A 19357-nucleotide genomic window follows, 5' to 3' on the forward strand; every position below is an offset into this window, starting at 1 on the left:
GTAAACTAGGCTAATGTTGTTCTCTTGCCCAACACAAAGTGGAGAAAACTAAGAAGCGGTGTTGAATGGTTAATTATGTCACCACACCACCTGAGTAATGTGAGGAAGCATTTTGGATTAAAAAATCATGGATAGGGGTAGGGTTGTTTCCTGACTGTAAAATGCAACTGGATTGCAGTAATGTTAGCTTGTAACTCAAGCAAGGAAGCAGAGGCACCGTGAATGAACGGAAAAATTGTTCTCTGCAACTTAATTTAGGATTGGACTACAAAGGTTTGAATTATTTCAAATAAGTTGTGTGTAAATTCTAATCAGTTTGATCACTTTTTTTGTGACAGCCCTTGTGTGCTCACAATTTTCTCGCGCTCGCATTGGTTTTCCCTCCAAATGACGTTGTGCTGATAATCTGGATCAACTGTTTGTTTATTTACAACCTGTCTTATCTTCTGGCTGCTTGTGTTTCTTGACCCGTCGGACTTAATTTCAGTGATGTCACTGTGTGCCCAGACCTCAGCAGTTAGCTTGGTAAGTAAAATGTTATTACAACCATTATAAATGATGTCTAAAACAATGAAGATAAGACCAAAGTTGTTAAACCAGAATTATCCTTTAATTATTCAGTTTAAAGAGCAAATTAAAATGGATTTACTCAAACATAATACAATCAATCATAATTCTGTTATCAGCCCCTAAACACGCATAATAGTCAAAGACATCACAAGTCGAGCATAACTGTTGTTCAGGTCTTTGCCTGTTCTTCAAAAGAAGTCATCATCTCTTGTTTATGAATACAGGACACATAAACTAATATGAGACACTCATCCATAAAACCACTTCAAGCACTGAGGCAGAAATAATTAACAATGTGTCTGCCAAGTACATTTGGTTTGAAGTCATAAGGATTTGACATTTGGATGGGATGTAAAATAATATTTGTGAACCAATGTCAACAATAAGATACAATCAGCTCTTTGACAACCTGCACTTTTAACAGAAATTCAGATCACATTTTTAAGTGTCCCCTTTTAAAATCACATTAACAGATTAAGCTGGATGTAAAATCAAATCTGTTTTCATTCTAGCTTCAATATTAAGTCACTTTTGGATGTATTTTACCTACATGTTCATCAGTGTAGAAACATGATTTGGTTTGACGCTTTACCACTGGAATCCTTGCAGAGCACAGGATGTTAACGTAATTTCGTAATGCAACATATTTCTGTTGTGTAGTGTGCATGCTGTGTGCTGCAGTTACGCTGTATTTGCAGGAGCATGTTTTGACAGTGTTTGTGTTTGTGTACGTGTGTGTGATGGTACTGAAGAGAGCGGTGTCTGACAGCATTAGGGTGTGTGCTGCCCAGTCATGGGATTATCTAACCCACGGGCGTGTCAGCACCGTTGCGCTCCCAGCTCCCTGGCACAACAGCGGAGAGTCTTAATCTCAATCCCCAAATCCCCTCTCCTCATCTAGGAGCTTCCTCCATCTGAAGACATTGTATCGACCACATCGAGCACGGCACGCTCACTCTGACAGTCTGCACACAGCCGGGCCACTCGCCCAATGCAAACATGGGTACATGTAGGGTCATCATATCCTTCAGTCACAGTAAGAGTTAGCACAGAGAGCAGCGTCCTAGTTTGAAGTTGATCAGACCGGCCTCAGCAGGAACGCTTGTACTCTTAGCATTAAGGATGAGTCATTACTGTTAGAGAGTCATGAGTCATTTCTTGTTTAGACTGACCGTCTCTATGTTGTGGCCTACTGGATACAATCTGTGGCAGCCCAGCAGGATAGAGAAGGCCTTGCGGAAATCTGCATTGAAGGCATAGATGATGGGGTTGAGGGAGGAATTAGCCCAGCCGAACCATATGAACACGTCAAACGTGGTGGGGCTGATGCAGGGGAAAGCCTCCCCTCCGCTTGACTGCTCGCAGAAGGGCACCATGCAGTTGAGGATGAAGAATGGGAGCCAGCAGCACACAAACACCCCCATGATCACAGACAGTGTCTTCAGCACCTTGGTCTCCCTCTTGAATGTCATTTTGAAAGAGCTTTCAGACTCTGCGATGCTGGAGCCCCCACCCATGCTGTCATGTCTGTTCTTGGCATTTTCGGCGGCTCGTTCCAGTGCAGAGATCCTCCTGATTTGTCTGTGAGCTATGCGGTAGATCTGGGTGTAGGTGGCCACCATGATGGCCACAGGGATGTAAAAGCTTATGAGAGAGGTGGAAATGGCATAAGTCCTGTTTAGGCTTGAGTCACAGTTCTCTGAGCTTTGGTAAGAAGAAGCGTTTGATCCCACAGGGTCAGAGGACCCAGTGAGAGGGAGGAGAGAAGCCTTTGTTTGGGCCTTGTGCCAGTTTAGTTGCACCGGGATGAAGGAAATGAGGACAGACAGCGTCCAGGCCACGCTGATCATCACATAGGCCACTCTGGGTGTCATTTTCCTCTCATAGCGAAAGGGGCTGGAGATGGCCCAGTAGCGGTCCAGGCTTATCACACAAAGGTTCAAAATGGATGCCGTGGAGCACATAATATCAAAGGCCACCCAGGTGTCACAGAAGGATCCGAATGGCCAGAACCCTGCGATCTCTGTCACCGCCTTCCACGGCATTACCAAAATGGCAACCAAGAGGTCTGACACCGCCAGCGAGATCACAAAAAAGTTGGTTACTTTGGAGCGCAGATGTCGGAACTTGGTGACAGCAGCGCAAACGAGCGTGTTTCCCAGCAAGGTCGTGAGGATGAGCAGCGAGAGGAAACAACCAGTTAGGACGCGGCTTGATGGAGCCTCATCCAAAAACCCATTGTCGATGACAGTCGTAAAGTTCATGAGATCCATCCCTGTACATGTGGGGAGTGTTCATTTAAGTCATGCTGAGGGGACGTCCTACATTATATCCACAGGATCAGAATCTAGGAGGCTCCTGAAATGCAAAAAATCTCCACCATTGTGTTTTCTAATAAACGATGAAGGATGAGTTTTTTGAGGCAAACCCTCTTGGGGCCAGACATTAGCCCCCTGACTTTGTAAATTAGATTTGACATCGTTTGAGCAGCACTGCTGAAGAGGTAGTGGTAACTTAATTTTTAAGTGGAATGGCCAGATGTCTGTCTGCTCAGTTTGTAAGTCCCAAATCTCTGCAATTTCAGGAATCCTCTGTCTGCTCACTCAAGTCACCAGCAGCCCTGTGGATTAAAGAAATGAATTAAAAACATTGGATATATCTGTATTAATTTAGATAATAGTTGTTACCATCAAAGTGCAACATTGTTTACATTTTTTATCTTTTTTTGTGGTTTCTTGATTATGTAATCTCTGATGATACTTACTCGTGTAGAGCATATTATATATTTATAATAATCCTATTTTCAAATAGCATGCTGCATAGGCTATTACTGTCAAACCAGGATCTTCCCATGAGTGCATTGTAATTACTAAAGCATGACTCATTATCAAGAGTCACACCTTCCCACGTACATAAACAAAATGCTCTTTTTCCATCATAGTCTTACTCACAGAGATGTGGTCAGCTGTTGCTTGATACTGTTTTAAAAAAAAAAAAGAAAAGAAAAGAAAAATTCCCATCGCTTCCATCAAAAAACTTCAGTGCTCAAAGTCCGTCTGAAGGGCATCAAGTCTCCATGTCAGATAAAAACAAAACAAACAGTCCGATTATATCCTCGGTGGCTCCACATAGCTGGCTGTTGTTCACGATTAAATAATACACACAACATCATCATCATCACCATCACAGCTCTGGCTGCGTCCTCCTGCAGCTTCAGCGCGCGTCTGCGGGCAAATCCCGGAGTCTTTGCGCTCCCGCGGCTCAGTTTCACATCGGCGCTCTGACGTTGTCCCATTCAAGAGTAAGTGAAGTAGGAATTAAAGCACGTGACTGTGGCCTTTGGTAACCATCCTTGCTATACTGCCTAATGTACAGTAAGATACAGCAGGTAACACTAGATTTATCTTTAGTGTCCACTTGTGCTGAGATTAGAGGTTAAAAGTGTCACAGTTCCGATTAAACCGTCCCATATCGCCACTTTAATACCCAGTGATTTCTCTTAATTTGACTTTATTCAATCTGCACTGTGGTTTAGTTTAATTAAATTAAGATGCAGGTTACAAAACTCCATCAGGACATGAGGGCAAACACGTAGGGCAGTGGGTCGCTGAGGCCACCTAATGGAGAAAGAGAACAATTGCTTCTGTAGATGGAAATAAAGGTAGAGAAACATAAATCCTCGCTGTGAGGGATTTTACTTCTGTGAAGGGTTTTAATGAATGAAATGGAGATTTCATGAAAGACAGGTTTATGCCCAGACAGAAGATTAGAAGATTATGCCAGAGTTTTCATGTGCAGACCAATGTCACCTTCAGCCGCAGTCATCATTTCTGTCTGCTCTGACTGATAAATTGTGCAGCGCTTGTAAAAATCCTGGCAATATCTGTCAGCATACCCCTAGTGCCCAGTTGTTTTTTTCAGTTCAAGCTGGTATCTTGCATGCAGAGCATCATGGGATGCAGAAACAATCGTGACATGCCAGCTGTCACCTTACAGTGATGTAAGTACTTCTGACAGGAGGAAAAGAAACAGCTTTTACCCTTTTCCTTCACATACATTCACATTAGAAGTACATTAATAGATGGGCTAAAGCCACGAGACCCAAGGAATGATGCAAATAAGTGAATAAAATAAGAAAAAACATACTATATGTTTGCCATATGCCATATTTTCCATCTGTCACTTTGCTCTTTAATCCTTAATCCAAATTATACAGCAAAAAAAACCCAGTAAACACATGGGGGATATTTCATTATTAAATTATGATTAAGCCTTAATATTTTTTTTTATTTTTACGGTTTCAGTATTTAAGATGTAAATTTAGCTTTTCAAGTATTGGTGCCTGTTTTTTGTAACAAGGAAATAGAACACACCTCCATTAATTTAATTTAATTTAATTAATTTGTCCATTAATTTAATTAGATTATATTGATTTTAAATTTAAAAAAAGTAAATTTAACTATTGGATAGTTGATTAATGCGGTTTCAGAGCTTCAGCTTCGCAAATGTGAGACTATTCTGCTTTTTTTGGTCATATTTGACAGTAAACTGAATATCTTTGAGTTTTACATTGTTGTCAGATGAAACAAAATAATTCAAGATGTCATCTTGGTGTCCTGGAAATGATACCGTACATTTTAAATTAAAATAATAAATTTCTGGCGTTTTATAGAAAAAAAATGTATTAATTGTAAAAATAATCTGAGGATTGAAGTATAATGAAGATAATTGTCAATTGTGGTCATAAATTACCATTTTTTGCAGAATCGCTGATTGCAAATCTCACACTAAAGCTGCTGTACACAGGAAAACATTGCCAATGGTATAATCAGGGAAGTATACAATTTTTACAATTCATTTTTATCAAAAAGGTATATTGAGCACCAAGATATCAGGCTTATTTTTAGTGAAGTACTGAAGCAGTCAATGAACCCATCACATATTACCAGGGATGGATACAGATGGGGATGTTATCGTCTCTAGACATTTTGGAGTTACATTTTTTGTAAGGAAGATATAACATGGATTATCAAGGTGAATTATGTAACCTTGACACAGAGCCAGGCAAGCTGTTTCCTCTGTTTATAGTCTTTATGCTAAGCTAAGCTAACGAGCTGGTGTTTGTAGCTTCATATTTAACTCACAAACATGGGAGTGTTTTCGGGGGGAGAGTGTATGCTCATACCCTTTCCCCGGTCTTTTTCTATGACTCAACCTCAGAGTGCTGCCTTGCTGCCAGGACATCAAAGACACAGCAGCCGGGCAGGGTCAAGAGTTCAAAGGTCAGAGGTGAGAGCGTTGGTAGACGGGCGATCGGAGGTCGCGTGTGTGGGCCTACTTCAGAGTGTCTCTCTCCACCTGCCTCCTGCTCTGCTAGTTTCCTCTGTTCAAAGGTGCAGCTGCTGCCCCTCTAACTCATGTCCCATGCAGTTCAAAGGCTCTCGTGCCACACACGGGCCACTGCTGCATGTACTGAACCACTGTAGGTTAGGGTTTCCCAAAATGCTGATTATCAAACCCTCTGAATCTTATTTTCCTAACAGTGTACTGAGTCACCGAGCCATTTTCTGTCTTCAGACAGTGGGAAGTGACAAGCACTATTAAAGACATCAAAGAGATGTTAGTGAGGTTGTGAGAGTAGATAAGACAATCCTCATCTGCAGACACTTTTCACATAATCTGCCAACCACATGCTCTGATGGAGACTTTGGCTTATGGGGCTTTAAATTTTCTAAGATCTCGTGACAAAACTCCTGGGTGTTTTTTGTTTGATTCAGGATGACAGATACCAAACCACCCGCAAAACTCACAAGTGCTATGAGTAAGACAGCCGAGAGCAAAACTGGCTGTTTTATGAATCAAAATGTTAAGAAACCTCAGCCCTCTGTCTGCTGTGTGTTTGTGTGTGAATACACGGCCCTGCATATTTATCAGTCACGCATAGTTGTGCAGGTTCATGTGAATACATGTGTTTGGTTTTTTTGTGCCAGCACGCAAACACGTCACCTCGTTCTGCTCTCCAGATGGGTAGAATAGATAAAAGAGAGAGTCATACTCTGTAGCCTTCTCCTGCTCAGCCTGTTTATTTATTTCTGTTGCTTTTAAAATAGCTTCTGTCATGCTTTCATGGCGCACTTCACACTTTTTAGGTCAAACAGGAGGTGGGGAAGTTTGAATCAATTCGAACTCTTTCTTAATCACCTCCAACACTTACGCCTCCCCCTTTCTCACCCGCTAAGGCCTTGCAGTCTAAGGTATTAGCATCTCCGCATTTTTGTTTTCAGTTTTCAAGACTGAATTTTTTCAGACACAAGAGAAACCTCACTGCTTTATTTATTTATTTATTTATTTATTTTTGTGTTCTATACACAGCACAATGGGATTAAAACCATGTGAATAAATTCTCAATTGCTATGACATCAACTCTTCAGCTGTTAAAGCAGTTCAATAAATGATCGACAAATACTCAGTAAGTATGAAAGTTGTTGATTTATTTGAAGACAGCAGCACAATATTTCTCAGCCAAAATGTTTTTCACAATCTGATTATTACTTTGCGCCATCTACTCAGTTTAATACATCTATATGAAATGTCTGTGAAAATGAATGGTCATATAAGAACAAATAAATAAATAAATAGCTAATTAAATAACAGTAATAAATAGATAAATAATATTTATGTGAATATATGTGCAATACATTCACTGTTCACATTTAATCCTGACGGAAAGTAATTTTCTAATCAATATTGGTAGAAGCTGCCCTGCATAAAACTGAAAACAAGTTTTGTTTGTTGAAGTTTCTTCATCTTCTTTTTGAGTTTAGTATCCTGAGGAAATCCTTGTACAACTCGAAAGGCTTCGAAATGTTCTTGAGCTTTTCCATTTTGCATCTGGCATCTGTCATCTGAAAGCAAAACAGAGTGAGTTTAGTTTTTCTGTCTGGATACCCGCTACTGATGCAGCAGTCATGAAGTTAACAGCGAGAACTCAGTGTCTGTGAAGACATCACACTTTCATGTTTTTGTTAGCTAACCTGTACAGAAGGAGATGTGAGACTCTCAAGGTTGTCGCGAAGTTCACCTAGGACTTTGCTGTCTCCATGTATCTTCACATGTTGTAGAAGGTGCTCCAGCCCCTTTTTAAAGACATTTACACAGGAAGACTGCAATGGAAAGAGGACAGGGTCTGGTCAGGCTACCATGGCAAACAAAATGCATTTGCTGTCAAGAATTGAGCTCAATCGAACTGTTCAGAATGTAGATGGTGAAAAGATGCAATACTTACCAAATGTCGTTTCATTTGTTTAGATGGCACCTTCACTGTGTTTAGCTATAGGGACAGAAAATGAATGTAATTAATATAATGTATTAAGCACAGGAAGACTATTTTAAGTGGCAGATCATGACAATAACAGTCACTGAGAGCAGGCCTCGGAGACATATCAAATTAATTTGATTAATTCAATTTTTTGTTTTTCCTCAATGTGTCCTCAATAAAAAATGTCTGCATCATAAAAATCAAGTTATTACAACATGCAAAAAAGTTATTTTTAGTCAAAAAGTAACTGATAATTGGCAACATTAGCTGTCTTCAGTTACAACAGTTCCGTAAACTGTGGCATGAATAGTTACAAAATGTATACCTTTCTCATCTATGAGAGAGACAGACTGAAAAAAGACAATAAATACTGATCGGGGCTTTCGATTCAGTATTATGGATTGAAAAATGTGCAGATTCTACTTCAGTCTTTCTGTCTGTACCTGCCGAGTCGCTAACACTAGCTAGCCAGCAGTCTGCACATATCAGGCTGATGTCTTGTCAAGAAACCCAAACAGCAGGAGCAGACTGTGTGTAGAGTTTTCTGCTCTATCTGTGCTGAAACTGATTATTAAACTGGATGTCTCTGCCCTACCTCGTCAGAACACCTAGTATTGGTGTTCCATAACTGTATGAGATAACCTGTATTTTTGACACTTGAGCAAAAAAATTAAAACACCTGCAGCACATGCAAAGCAAGTTATGATTATGTTTCCATCATGTTTTCATTTTCCTGCATTTTGCAGGGGGAAAAATGATTAATATCCTTAATTGACCCCAAAGTTATATGTGATAATACCAGTGTCTCATACTTACAGATTCAATATTGAGTTCTTTGTCTTTGTAGAGTTTACTGAGATTCTGCAGTCCGATCAAAAGCTCCTTGTTCTTGTTCATGTCATTACCATTGGTAGCACTGTAGGACAAATGCAACAGAGCAACGAGGACAAACACACACTTCATCATACTGCAGCGTCGTCTCTCTCACTTCCTCAACAGCTTGTCTTTGTTGTCTTAAGTATGAGAAATGATGATGATATGATCGGTGTCTGCCCATTATTTTTATATACTCAAGTCAGCAGGCAAGGGAAGTGATGATGTCATTATACACCTACGTGGAAATCACTCAAAATTTTAAATGCACAAGTTAGCAAAAAAAAAAAAGTAATTTAAAATTTTTAAAAAAGAATGCTTTATGGTAAGGGATTTAGAAACTGATAGAAGAAGAAAGGTTGTCCTTGCTCCACCTCTGATGAGTGAAAGCAAACAATCTTGTTTCACTACATGCTAACAGTCTTGTTGAGACAATAGTGACCTATTTTGAAACTACTGTTATTACCTGAAGAGTACTTTAAATCCTTTCAAAGAAAACTAAGACAGAGCTACCAAACTGGAACTGTGAGTATGAATACCAAATAGAAAGGGCCTCCTATCACAAGATATCAAAACTGTCCCAAGCCCTTCTGCAGCCATGTCATACCACAGAACCTGTCTTAAGGAGATAAAGGCCTGGATGAGCACAAATTTCCTCCAGTTAAACAGCAGCACAACTGAAGTTCTCCGTATTCGCACTCCACACTGGATTCAGTCATCCCCCATACCTCATCTCACCTTTGACGGCCAGGACATCCCCCTTTGCTCCTCAGTCACTAATGTGGGTGTTAGGTTTGACCCTCACCTGACTTTTAATGACAATATAAGAAATCTATGCAAAACCTCTGTCTACAATCTCAAAAACATCCCTAAACTCAGCCCCTCTCTCACCCTGTCAGATGCAGAGAAACTTCTCCATGCCTTTATTTCCTCAAGACTGGACTACTGCAGTGCACTTTTCACAGGGATCCCTGGCAGGAGAATCCCGAACCTCCAGTACATTCAGAACAGCGCTGCCAAAATCCTGACTCCTTCAAAAATGAATACAAAGTCCTGCTACTAACATACAAATCCATGAGTGGACATGCGCCTCCCTACCTACAGGAATGGATCATATTACAAACCTCCACCCACACCCTCAGGTCTGCCAGCAGCTTGGTCCTCCGGGCCCCCAGTACTAAGCTCCGCACCATGGGGACTTGAGCCCTCTGCTCTGTTGCACTATGCTTGTGCTTATTACTGTTTTCCTTTTGTTGTGTGTTCTATGTTATTAATACTGTAGCACTTTGAGTATCACTATGAATGAAAAGTGCGGTACAGATGAAATGTTTTGTTATTATTATTATTATTATTATTATTATTATTATTATTATTATTACTATTATTAAACCCATAAATTAAAATGCAATTGAATACAATAGCTACATTTTGTCATTTTGACACATATAATGTTGAATTTTCAGGGTAGGTTTGGCAGTTTCCTATTGTGTCATATTGTATAGTATAGTACATTTCCTGTTAATTGCTGTCATTTTTCAAACATAGATTGTGGTAAAACAGCGGGCGCTCAATCTGCTTACATCATACCAAGAAATGGTCTGTGAGCTCATATACATATATATAGCGACCACATGAGCAGTTCAAATCTCTGAAAACATCTCTATACACCCTCTCTTGTTCACTAGTTAGAGCTGGAGGTGATCCCTTTAGTAATGCTGTGAGGTCTTACTGCAAATATTATAAATGTACCATATTTTATGGATAACATAAGGATCACTAATGAAAGAAGTCCTCTACACTACTACTAAATGCCCTCACTCACTGTGGTCAGACCAAATTTACCATTAACTTTGGTAGATATCATAGTTTCCGTGTTACTATACTTGTCGCATGGCTCGTGGTACTTTCTTTTTGACCTTTATTGCAGAGTTGCTACAGAGTTGGCGGGGAAGGGAGACGTGGGAAGATCTCTCACACAGACCGTGTACCAGTGACGGCGCCTACTGTCTTCTTGATTTTGAGTTTCTCTGGGAAATAATGTGCTCAATGTCTGATCAACATTATTTGAGTGAATATATCTAATAAGTTGAAATGTACTACAGCATGCATTGACACTTGTTTGTTGACATGTTCCGTATCTTATCATAATCACAAATCAACATCAAGATAAGTGTAGCGGTGAAAATATACAAAGAACAGACGGTACTGAAGATGATCTTTTGTTATATCGAGGGAATTCAATTAACGCCAAACCTTGATTCTATACCAGCTAATCCCATGGCATGACATATACTTAGTGCCATCAGTTGATAGATAAGGATGATGGGCCTTATCTGAGCCCTGGTGAGTCCAGAGACTAAACAGAAACTACTTTAGAGATGAGGACAAAACCTAGTGTCCATTATCATTGTCTCAACAAAAGAATCATTTTGCTACTCTGCTGCATACCAGCTTTATTGTGTTTGTTTGTCCATCCTTTTCCTAAGCTTATATTAGATAAGACCGGAACCTGACATTTGGCAACCAGTGTTAGGGAAAATGACAACCATGTGACCGTGATATTCCCCTTGACATGTAATTCTTTCAGCTTCTGGAGGGCATCAGCCTTCACATTATTCCTGCCTGATATGTGCTTGACTTCAGAGTCATATGGCTGCCACACCAGGCCCCAGCTGAACACTGGCACTGGCACGCTGAAACTTGGCCAGAATAGCTAAAAGGATATGGTCATCACTAGTGACATGAGTAAGTAATTAAATAACTTTATTTATATAGCACCTTTCAGGAGCAGAGAGGTCACAAAGTGCTTCACAGAAGAAATAAAGCATAAACATACAGACAGACATAAAACACAATAAAAACAGAAATAAATAGAAAAAATGCACAAAGGCAAGTCTAAACAAATGGGTCTTGAGCTGCTTTTTAACAGTGTCCGCAGTGTCCACAGATCTTAAATCCAAAGTGAGAGAGTTCCAAAGTTTAGGAGCCACAACCTAGTTTTAAGCCTAGATCGAGGAACAACCAGTAAATCCTAATCAGAGGAACTTAGAGACCTGCTGGTGAAATACAGTAAGGCTGAAGCAGATCTTGAATGTAGGCAGGTGTCTGACAAGAACTTTGAATTGGATTCTTGGACCTTTTGGAAGACCTGGTCAAGAGTTTAGCAGCAGCATTTTGGACCACTTGTAAACCATCCAGGGATGATTTGAACTTGGTAGACTCTCCCATATATATCAGTTCCTATTTTCTTCTCTCTGTTTCTATTTGTTGCTACCATTTCACAGTTTCCATGAAGGTATCACAATGTTGCATATGATCTTAATTAGTGAATATTGTTAGTAACCAGGCTGACCAATCATATCTTATGAAGAGACACATCCCAGAGTTAACATTAATTGCCTAAAACGACAATGTTTTCTGAAATTTGTATCAACACTCTCAAAAGAAATTCTATGAAATACTATTCATTCTCTGGAAATGAGATGACTGAAACTTAAAAACACTTGTCTGAGAAAAAGTCAAAAAAAGGCCAAAAATGTGCACTGAGTCATACAGAAAGTAGATGTATAAAAAATATTAGCAGTGTCATTACATTTAATTTCCAATCCTCTGAAGCCCCTGTGGATTGACCAAAGTTTGGCCTCTGCCAGACAAATATCAACAAACCTTTATGAAAGAATAATCTGACTCTGGACAGAAAATGAGGTCAGATAAATTCTCTCTTGCTGCTGTAGTGAAGAGAGAGATAACACAGGATATAAAAGATAAAAAATAAAATAAGATATGCTGCCTGCAGTTTTTTTCAGGGCCTCACTTTCTAAATTTATGATAAGTTATCTACTTAATGCATTTCTCCTAATTTTTTTACCTATAGTGTCTTTTTAGATTGTGGAGATGTAACTTTCTTTATGACTCATACTCTCTAATGTGGGGATTGCAACATTTAGCAGCTGTCATCAAAGAAAGCTAGTGTGACACTGTTGTCTTGACACCATCAGTGGATAAAGTTTCAGATGAGTGTGCAGTGGGGACTGACAGGAACATCATACCTCTTCTGCGCACAGCGGTGGAACTTTGCATAGTGGGAAGGTGGTGACGGAGAGGAAATGGAGAAAAAAATCCTGTGCCACAAGTTATTGTTAACTCAAATATACGCATGCGTGTGTTGCTTATGTTGAGTTTACAAGTGTTTATTAGCTAGTCGTAACTCCACTCTCAGACCTTATAAAGTGTAGTTCAAAAATATCAGCTTTAAATTAATTGTGGACAAATTATGAGGCTACTTTGCTGTGACATCAAAATGAAGACGTCGAAAGACTTTTGATTAAAACATTTGACTCTCCAGTAGGAAATAGTCATATTACACAGAGGCACTGGTTTAGGTGCCCTTTGATCTAATTAGGCTCGGTCAGTAATCCATTCATAGTGAAGGATGTGGACTAACTATAAGGCTTAAACAATGTTTGTTAACACGGACAAACGACTGATCAGCTGTTACAAACTGATGATGATGTAGGTAGACTTTCTGCTCATACAGGAAACTGTTCATGCATTTCCCGCATGTTAGAAATTCACAAATGATGGTTACCTAGGCAGCTAGCTCATGGAAAAATGAATGTGTGTGTGTTCCCTCAGAGTATAAACTGTACATTCTAACTTCTTTACTGCTTGTAAATGTAATGTAAGTGAGTGAACCCGAGACTGCTGACTTGGAAGCACGGAAAACTTTGGTCAAGTCATGATAGATCGTGTGTTGATAAAACGTGAATCTTACATTTCCGTTGAGACAACATTTCATCTTGAGATTATCATATTCAAAGCTTAACTTCAAAACCCATAATTTATGCATCTTTAAGATGTGTAGTAAATGTGTTAATCGCAAAAACATGATTCCTGTAACTTCTGCTTCAGACCTTACTTATCTACCATGTCACAAAGTGCATGAATACTATTTGATGTCACTGATAAGGTGATTGTGCATGTTTGTGTTTGTATGTGTGTGTGTTCATGTTTTTTATAATGTTACTCCAAGGTCATTTCAAGTAAACAGCGTTAAATGACATACAGTTTAATAATGATTGGAAGAAGCTAATGAGTGTTCAACCTTTAAGTATATTTGATGAGCGATGATGCACTATGAACGAGGCGTCCTTACATGGGCAAAGGGAAGTGGAAGTTACATAGCATTACCGCCGCTATCATAACACCTTGCAGTTTATCACCGTGCTAATACCACTGACTCCTAACACAAGCAAAGGCTGTGTTCAAATCAGCAGTTTTGCCCAAGCTTATGATCAGCATGAGCTACTTGATAGAAAAGTATAAAGCAAAGATACTGTTGCTACTACAGCTCCCATGAGGCTTTGAAGCACGCCACTGGCTAGACTCGTGGTATATGCTGCAGTTGTTTTTGCTCTATATTCAAAACGGCATTTACTGATTTTCTGAACTGAAACACCATAACCTTTTCAGTTGATATGGCGAACATGTTAGCAAACAGCTGCTTATTTACACATCCTGAAGGAAATATCTGGCTCTTTAGCTGTTAAAGCTAGTCACTAACTGTGTTTCTGCTACACAGATCTGTATTCATTTTTAGGACTTTTCCCGATACTTGGCTTCTTTTGTGAAATATTGGACAATTTTGCCTCTCTGAGCCTCAGTCTGTTATTTAAATTAATCTATCTGAGAAGTTTAGAGGGGAAATGTCCCTTTGGGAGAACTGCTGACAGCTCATAGATGTCTGAAACTTGACAAGGAGCCGCAACTAGACATTGCCTTTTTTCTGAGGGATCACAAGGTTTTTTATGCAAAATTTTAATCTGAAAGCTCAACTAGGAAGTTGCAGGCTGAACAGCTAAACAATGAGATGAAACTCGCTACAAAACTCCAAGAAAGTCGAGAGGAGCTGTAGAATCAGGTGATGATTCTCTGTAGGTTCATCACTATGACCGACGTCTCTCACTTTATACATTGTCATTTGTTACATTATTATAAAAAAAACATTGGTTACAGCCGCTTTAATGTTTACGGGGTGTTTGCTTTATGTATCGATCTCAAATATATGCTTCAAATCATTAAAGGTCCTGCTCTTAAACCGATGCGTCACCTTTTTTCAGCAATTGCATTTTGACTCACTCTTCAGCTGCTTTCAGCACTTACACTTCAACAGACTTTCAGACTGTCAACAGTTTCCAGTTCAATTCAAAATCAGCACTACATTTTAACTTCCATTGAAAGTTGAATTTTCCTGCTTAGAATTACTTGACACTTTACCTCCTTTAACTGCTTCAAATTCATTAGTTACCTCCATACAAATTCAAAGGCCCCGCTCAATATTTTAAGACTTTCAAATTGTTTAAAATGTTCAGCTGTGGGGACACCTTTCCTAGTTGTTGCTTATCCTCAGTTACAATGACAGTGAGTTCAAGTTTTACTAGCTAATACAGTAGTAAATACTTATTTGTTTTGAACACTGTCATGTACTCTGCTTCTAACTGAAAATTCAGCTGTGTGGCAGTTCTTCCAGTTAAAACAGATAAGTGAAATTAAAAAGCTCAATAAGAGTTAGAAATTACTTTTTTAATGACCTTTAAAACCTTGATTGAAGTAATCAGAGACAATAGAAAACAACAACAAAAATGCAGCATCTAAGGCCAAAAAAAATAAAAAATCATATTTATTTCATTTTGCTTATTTTGGACAAATCTGTTTACTGTGGGTTGGTTTCCAAGGATGTGTCTAGCTTGTGGTTTTCTCTCATCTTTAGTTTCATTATTGTTCATTATTAGATATCATAGCAGGAAAACGTCTTTGCGGACGCAATATATACCACATACGTTCTTTGAAGTCATAGTTGTAAGCAATATCTAGCCTTTCATCTCATTTTGAGATAAAGATAAACAATTATGAAATTTTGCATAATAACATGACATACCAAAACAATGAAAATGTAAGACAGCAGATTTGCAGCCGGTCTATTTCTACGTTGTGCTCAAACTGTGGCAGCAGATGAATTCAACCAAGGCCTTTCTCAAAGGATCCTCTAATCTTCTCAAATATATATAATGTCATTTTTAGTGACAAATGCATATAAAACACTTAACATACAAGGCACTTAACAGATAACATACCAGAACAGAACAACAGAACCTAAATTGACTTCTTCAAATTGCTGATTGAGTACAAAAGTTGCTTTTGGTTAATTTCCTTGACAAACTGTTTCAGCACTAGTCTCCACTAATGTTTTTATGGCATAAATGCTTCACATTGTCATAGTTATGTTTTCTTTTGGGGTTTTTTTGTTTTTTTTTTTTTTTTTTACAATTTCCCGACTATGTCTAGAATATAAAGCTATTCATGTGTATCAGTTTTGGTGCTTGTAGGAAAATTTCAATCTAAAATTGTGAGCACAATATTAAACAACTCTCTTACGATTTGGTTAAAAAGCAAAAACTCCCAACTTAGGACATTTTGAGGTATCTAATATTTAAATTCTGCAAGATCACAGTATCACAGCTAGTTTCATATTATCAGCTTTGACATGAAATTCTCTTTAAACACACTGTATAAGCAGCAGTAGTGGAAAACACATTACTCAAGTGCAGTTTTGAGGAACTTAGTTCATTTAGTAGAAGTAGTTTCATTTCATGCTACTTATATAGTTCAAGGTACATTTCACAGACATACTGTACTTTGTCTTACATTACATGTATTTGACAGCTATAGTTCCTTGTTACGTTTTCAGATTAAGACTTTACATTAAAAAAAAACATTGGATTTGACACATTTCCCCTTTAAACTTCACAGATAGTTTCATTTAAATATGTATTTGAGACTCAGAGAAATAAAATGATCCAATATTTCACAAAAAAAGCAAAAAATGGGGGGGGTTCCTGAAAATAAATAGCGTGTAGCAGAATTCATCAGCAATAAGAATCTAATAATGTAATAAAATAACATTTGGTTCATTTTTTTGCAGAATGAGTACTTTAAGTAGATGTTGCTGATTTTTACTTGTGTAGAATTTTGAATTTTTTTACACTGTGGCATTAGTACTTTTACTTGAGTAAAGGATCTGAGCATTTCTTCAACCACTAATATGAAGATGTTTGACTTTACATTTCCACTCCCACATTACCCAAAGGCTCAGCAACTGCTCCTCATCAGTGAACCTGTGACGTGGGACAGATCTCTTCTTCAGGTTCAGTCACAGGAACACAGTCAGTCTGAGTCTCTCTGTGTTTGATATACTCCAGCTGATGTTGCACGCAGGCACTGCTGAGTATGCAGGCAGCACTTGGCCTGTTCTCAGGTTTGAGGCAGAGCATTCTCTGGATCAAAGAGGAGATGTTTTCCGAGTAAACGCTAAGGACAGGATCATACTCTCCTTTGGTGATCTTGTAGAACAGACTGAGGAGGTTCATGGCTGCAAATGGAGGCCTGAGAGCACAGATCTCATACAGCAGACAGCCCAGAGCCCAGATGTCAGACTTGGAGCTGTATGGGACATCCTGGCAAAGCTCAGGGCTGAGGTAGATGGGGGTGCCAACACATGTGGAAGCCATGTCAGCTGTGTTTGTCATTCCTTTGGATATCCCAAAATCCCCTAACTTCACCACACCTCTCTTCATTAGCAGTACATTTGAGGTTTTGATGTCCCTGTGAAGTATTTTAGCCGTGTGTATGTAATAAACAGCCATGGTGACCTGTATAAACCACCCCATTACAGTACTCTCTGAGAAAAACTCGTTTCCTCTGTTTAACCTTGTCATCTAATGTCCCACCATCACAGTAGCTCATCACAATGTAAATGAATCCGTCATCAGAGTTCACAAAAACATCGCTTCACTTCACTATGTGAGGGTGCTTCAGCCTCCTTATGATTTCAGCCTCCTGGAGGATAGCTCTTTGTGTTGTTGCTGTCCTTGCGTCCTCTACTTTTATCCTCTTGACTGCGTGCAAGCTTCTGCGCTCAGCGTGCCTCATCAGGAACACGTCCGCGGCTCCTCCTCGGCCCAAACACACCTGGTATTTCACAATAACACAATAAAAGGTCCGAAGAATGAGGAAAAAGACGACGGTATCGAGGAGGTTAACGACCACTTCAATATAAGCCAGCTGTCAACAAACTGTACGTCACTTTGGCCTCCGTATGTGTACAGTGTTGTTGCCATGGTAACCATTGACGCCGTGAAATTGGATAGGGCGGAAAGTTTTTTTTTTTTTTTTATCAGTTGCAACAAAATGTGTTAAATATTTTGTTGCAATTATGTAACCGAATACGACATTAAGCTATAGGCTAACCCCAGAGTTTGCATTTTATTTTTTATAAAAAAGAAAAAAGAGATACAAAATCTAAATAAACTCAAATGATTATGCTTATCAGATTTAACCGACTTCTCTTACTTTCCACTCTGACTTTAAACTCAGAACTCAAATATAGCCTTAATCCTCTTCCGTAGTGTATTATGTTTCTGTGTTGCATGCTTAACTAATTCACTACCTGACTTTTTTAATACCTTTGGTATGATGCATTGGATTTTTGCTGACTTTAGGTCTATTTCCTTTTTATTACCTGTCACTCTGCATTATTTCAATAACGTTTTAATTTCACATTCTCTGGGGTTAAAAACATCTGGACTACAGGTGAAAATGTACCTTTTGTTTAACAATGTTTACTGATGTACGTACACGTCTGTGTTGAATAAATACATTTTAAGTTTGAGTAAGTTATTGGACAAAGTAAAGAAACTTTGCCTGCATAAAATGGACCTTGGATAGAGAGGATATATGAGAAAAGTAAGGATACATTTTAATTTGATTTCATTAACTTTAACAGACGGGTTATTTACTACATTTATGTACTACATATCTTTGGAGGCTGTACACTGGGTGGAGGTGTGCATATTAGCAGGCTGCAATCTGCCAATATTTACCCAAAGAAGAAGAAAGACTTGAGCTTCCTGCGCAAGTCCTCTGTTATTTTCAATCATAATAAATGATATGATGAAAAAAAAATAATATGAAAAAATGATATGAGCAAGTCAGTCCAGATATTGGAAAATCAATTTTTGCAGACGATGTGGCAATTTGGACAGGAGGAATAAATGTAAAGTATGTTGTTAAAAAAGTTCAGGAAGCTATCAATGAAGTTGAAAACTGGTCTCAAATGTGGGGATTTAAATTATCTGTAGAAAAATCTCAAACTGTTTTTTTTTTTTACGAGAAAGAGAGTCAATGAAGATGTTTACCTGAATCTTTATAATCAAAGATTAGGAAAAAAGAAAGTGTTCAAGTTTTTAGGTTTGTGGTTTGATGCATTGCTCACATGGAAGACTCATATAGACAACATTGAAGATAAAAGTAAGAAAGTCTTAAATATTATGTGATGCTTGACAGGCACTGTTTGGGGAGCTGCTAGCTATGAAAAATATCTATATAGCATTGATTAGATCAGTTCTAGACTATGGGTGCATTTTATTTGGATCAGCAGCTCAAACCCCTTTAAAGAAAATTAGACCGAATTCAGGCTAAAGCACTGCGGTTGTGTTGTGGGGCGGTCAAATCTACACCGTTGTCAGCACTCCAGGTGGA

At 38.8% G+C, this 19357-nt stretch overlaps 1 protein-coding gene and 1 pseudogene across 1 annotated transcript; both read right to left on the reverse strand.

Moving 5' to 3' along the window:
- Nucleotides 1-588: 588 nt before the first annotated feature.
- drd1a (dopamine receptor D1a) lies at nucleotides 589-4206 on the reverse strand. The gene is made up of 2 exons (XM_067598843.1): nucleotides 3522-4206; nucleotides 589-3190 (listed from the first exon to the last, which is right to left on the reverse strand). The coding sequence occupies exon 2, from the start codon at nucleotides 2841-2843 to the stop codon at nucleotides 1722-1724; it is 1122 nt and encodes a 373-aa protein (XP_067454944.1). The 5' UTR covers nucleotides 2844-3190; nucleotides 3522-4206; the 3' UTR covers nucleotides 589-1721.
- An 11216-nt stretch (nucleotides 4207-15422) lies between these two features.
- Nucleotides 15423-18352, reverse strand: LOC137188888 (serine/threonine-protein kinase Nek3 pseudogene; annotated as a pseudogene).
- Between the last annotated feature and the right edge of the window lie 1005 nt (nucleotides 18353-19357).

The sequence above is a fragment of the Thunnus thynnus genome, chromosome 9 (genome assembly GCF_963924715.1).
Source record: "Thunnus thynnus chromosome 9, fThuThy2.1, whole genome shotgun sequence".
NCBI lineage: Eukaryota > Metazoa > Chordata > Actinopteri > Scombriformes > Scombridae > Thunnus > Thunnus thynnus.

Excerpts from the sequence above, each read along its gene's own strand:
- drd1a (XM_067598843.1), bottom strand. The coding sequence starts at position 2,843 with ATGGATCTCATGAACTTTACGACTGTCATCGACAATGGGTTTTTGGAT.